This window comes from Myotis davidii, unplaced genomic scaffold (genome assembly GCF_000327345.1).
Source record: "Myotis davidii unplaced genomic scaffold, ASM32734v1 scaffold811, whole genome shotgun sequence".
Lineage (NCBI taxonomy): Eukaryota > Metazoa > Chordata > Mammalia > Chiroptera > Vespertilionidae > Myotis > Myotis davidii.
Window position 1 is genome coordinate 446,424 of NW_006283149.1, and position 2,882 is coordinate 449,305.

The 2,882-nt window shown below is 55.6% G+C and overlaps 1 protein-coding gene across 1 annotated transcript in view; it reads left to right on the forward strand.

The window, feature by feature from the left end:
- Positions 1-2,882, forward strand: part of ATP10A (ATPase, class V, type 10A) — a gene marked incomplete at its 5' end in the record, with an annotated part of 73,211 nt that overhangs the window by 51,756 nt on the left and 18,573 nt on the right. The window contains 1 exon segment of the mRNA XM_015563002.1: positions 2,077-2,153. Within this exon segment, the coding sequence (XP_015418488.1) occupies positions 2,077-2,153 (77 nt within the window).

Genomic DNA, 2,882 nt, shown 5'->3' on the forward strand with positions numbered 1-2,882 from the left:
GGGGAGCGGGGGGGGAGAAGGGAGACATCTGTCACACTTGAAACAATAAAGATTCGAGAGAAAGAAAACAATATAGAATCCAAAGGGCAGGCGGCGACCCCGGAGAACATTAGCTCGTGTCTGTGGCCGCCCGGGGTGAGTCACCGAGAACATTGTTGTCCATCACCCCTCGTTGCGGAGGGGACGTTCTGGGAAAAGCTGCCAGGGATGTTATTGCTTCGTAGAATTTCAATTCTGCACAGTCTGACTCACCGCCCACGTCGGGCCCAGAGCAATAAAGGATCGGGGGGTGCGGGGGGAGGAGGAGGGAGGAGGGAGGAGGGAGGGGGAAAATTCCAGGGCAGAGTCCTCGTGTGGATGCGGATGAGTCACCCACCCCCTGCACGTCGTGGTGTGTCTGCCCTCTTGGCGCATTCGAAACGCGTTACTGCCGCGTGATGGGGGCCTGGGCGTCCTGTTCCGAGAGCAGGGGCCGCGTCTCCCCTTGCCTCCCCCCCGACCCCCCGAGAGCTCTAACCTAGGCCTGGTGTGGCTAAACATTTTCTCTTCTTTTTTTTTCTCATATAAAATATATGTTTTTCCTTGTATCTATATGTATATGGTCTTTTAATGTATTTTTATTGATTTCAGAGAGGAAGGGAGAGGGAGAGAGAATCAGAAACATCCGTGATAGAGAATCGAGCTTGGATCGGCCGCCTCCTGCACACACACACACACACACACACACACACAGGGGACCGAGCTGCAACTCCCCCTGGGCATGTGTCCTTGACTGGAATTGAACCCGGGACCCTTCAGGCTGCAGGCCGATGCTCTATCCCCTGAGCCAAACCAGCCAAGGCTATATATATAATTTTAAATTGATTTTAGAGAGAGAAGGGAGAAGGAGAGGAGGGATAAACAGATAGAAACATCCAACAGCTGCCCCCCTGTGGGCCCCACACTGCGGATGGGTTCTCGCGGGGAATCGAACCGGTGACCTCTTGTTTCACGGGTCGATGCTCAACTGCTGAGCCACGCCGGCCGGCCAGGCAGAGGCTAAACATTCCCCGTCAGCAGCTTGACTGGAGGAGCAGCAGGGCTCCTTGGGGGGACTGTCAGGGGGCGGGCGGGGGGCAGAGGTGAGCACGGAGGCAGCCCGTGCGCACACAGATCTCAACCTTTTCCTGGGCAGAACACACCCCTCCTGCACCCCATGCGGGAAGCGCCCGCGTGAGTATGAATTGGAGTCTCCTGTCCGTGCGATAATGACTGGACCCGGCGCCCGGCCGGCATGGCTCAGGGGTGGAGCTTCGACCCGTGAACCTGGAGGTCACAGGTTCGATTCCCGGGCAGGGCACGTGCCCGGGGTGTAGGCTCCATCCCCAGTAGGAGGCAGGCAGTCCATGATTCTCTCTCATCATGGATGTTTCTCTCTCTGTCCCTCTCCCTTCCGCTCCCTCTCAAATCAATAAAAACATATTTAAAAAGAAAAAAGTAAATAACAGATTGGACCATTTCAGGAAATAATTATGATGAAGAGGGAGCATCTTTCACGGGGCCGGACACCCTGTTGAGGGCACTGTAGGTGCCGGAGGCAGCTGTGCAGAGTGCACACTAAATGAAAAGGTGGCCACAGCCACCTTTTATATTTATATTTTGATTGATTGATTGATTGATTGATTTCAGAGAGGAAGGGAGAGGGAGAGAGAGATAGAAACATCCATGAAGAGAGAGAATCATGGATTGACTGCCTCCTGCACGCCCTCTAATGGGGATTGAGCCCGCAACCCAGGCATGTGCCCTTGACCGGAATCGAACCCGGGACCCTTTGGTCCGCAGGCCGACGCTCTATCCACTGAGCCACACCGGCCAGGGCCCCGCCGGCTTTCTGACACACCTCTGGGTGCGGCTGGCGGTTCAGACCTGGCACGGTGGTTGCTCTGACCTCCGACGGCCTGACTCAGTCCTCCCAGGGCCGATCCCCGCTCCTCCCGGGACCTTTCGTGGGGCTCGGGCCTGTGGGGACCCCCTCGCAGCCGATTTGCTTCTGGGCCTCTCGACTCAGACGGTCCCTCCTGCCTGTGCCGCTTGTAGGAGACGGAGCCAATGATGTCAGCATGATCCAGATGGCCGACGTGGGCGTGGGCATCTCCGGCCAGGAGGGCATGCAGGTAAGACCCCCCGGGGCTGTCCCCGGCGACCGGGGGGCTCACGGTCCCCTCACGCCTTCCCGGGGGGGCGGGCCTCTGGGCGACAGACCTGAAGGGTCGGCCTTCCACACAGCTCATGATGGATGGCCTGCTGGTGGGGCCCTACGAGAGGCAACTATTGATGCTCGCACACGGATGTTTCTACCCGTCTCTCCCTCTCCCTTCGTCTCTGAAATCAATAAAAAAAATTTTTTTTTAACTTAAAAAAGATACCCCTGAAATAGCCCTGGCCAGTTTGGCTCAGTGGATAGAGCGTTAGCTCGCAGACTGAAGGGTCCCGGGTTCGATTCTGGTCAAGGACACAGGCCCGGGTTGCGGGCTCGATCCCCAGTGTGGGGCGTGCAGGAGGCAGCCGATCCATGATTCTCTCTCATCATGGATGTTTCTCTCTCCCTCTCCCTCTCCCTTCCTCTCTGAAATCAAAAGAAATCTGTTTAAAAGAACAAACAAACGATACCCCTGAACCAGAGTCCTTGTTGAGATAGAATTTTTCTTTTTTCTTTTTTTTAACTTTTTTAAATATATTTTATTGATTTTTTTACAGAGAGGAAGGGAGAGGGATAGAGAGTTAGAAACATCGATGAGAGAGAAACATCGATCAGCTGCCTCCTGCACACCCCCCACTGGGGATGTGCCCGCAACCAAGGTACGTGCCCTTGACCGGAATCGAACCCGGGACCCTTCAGTCTG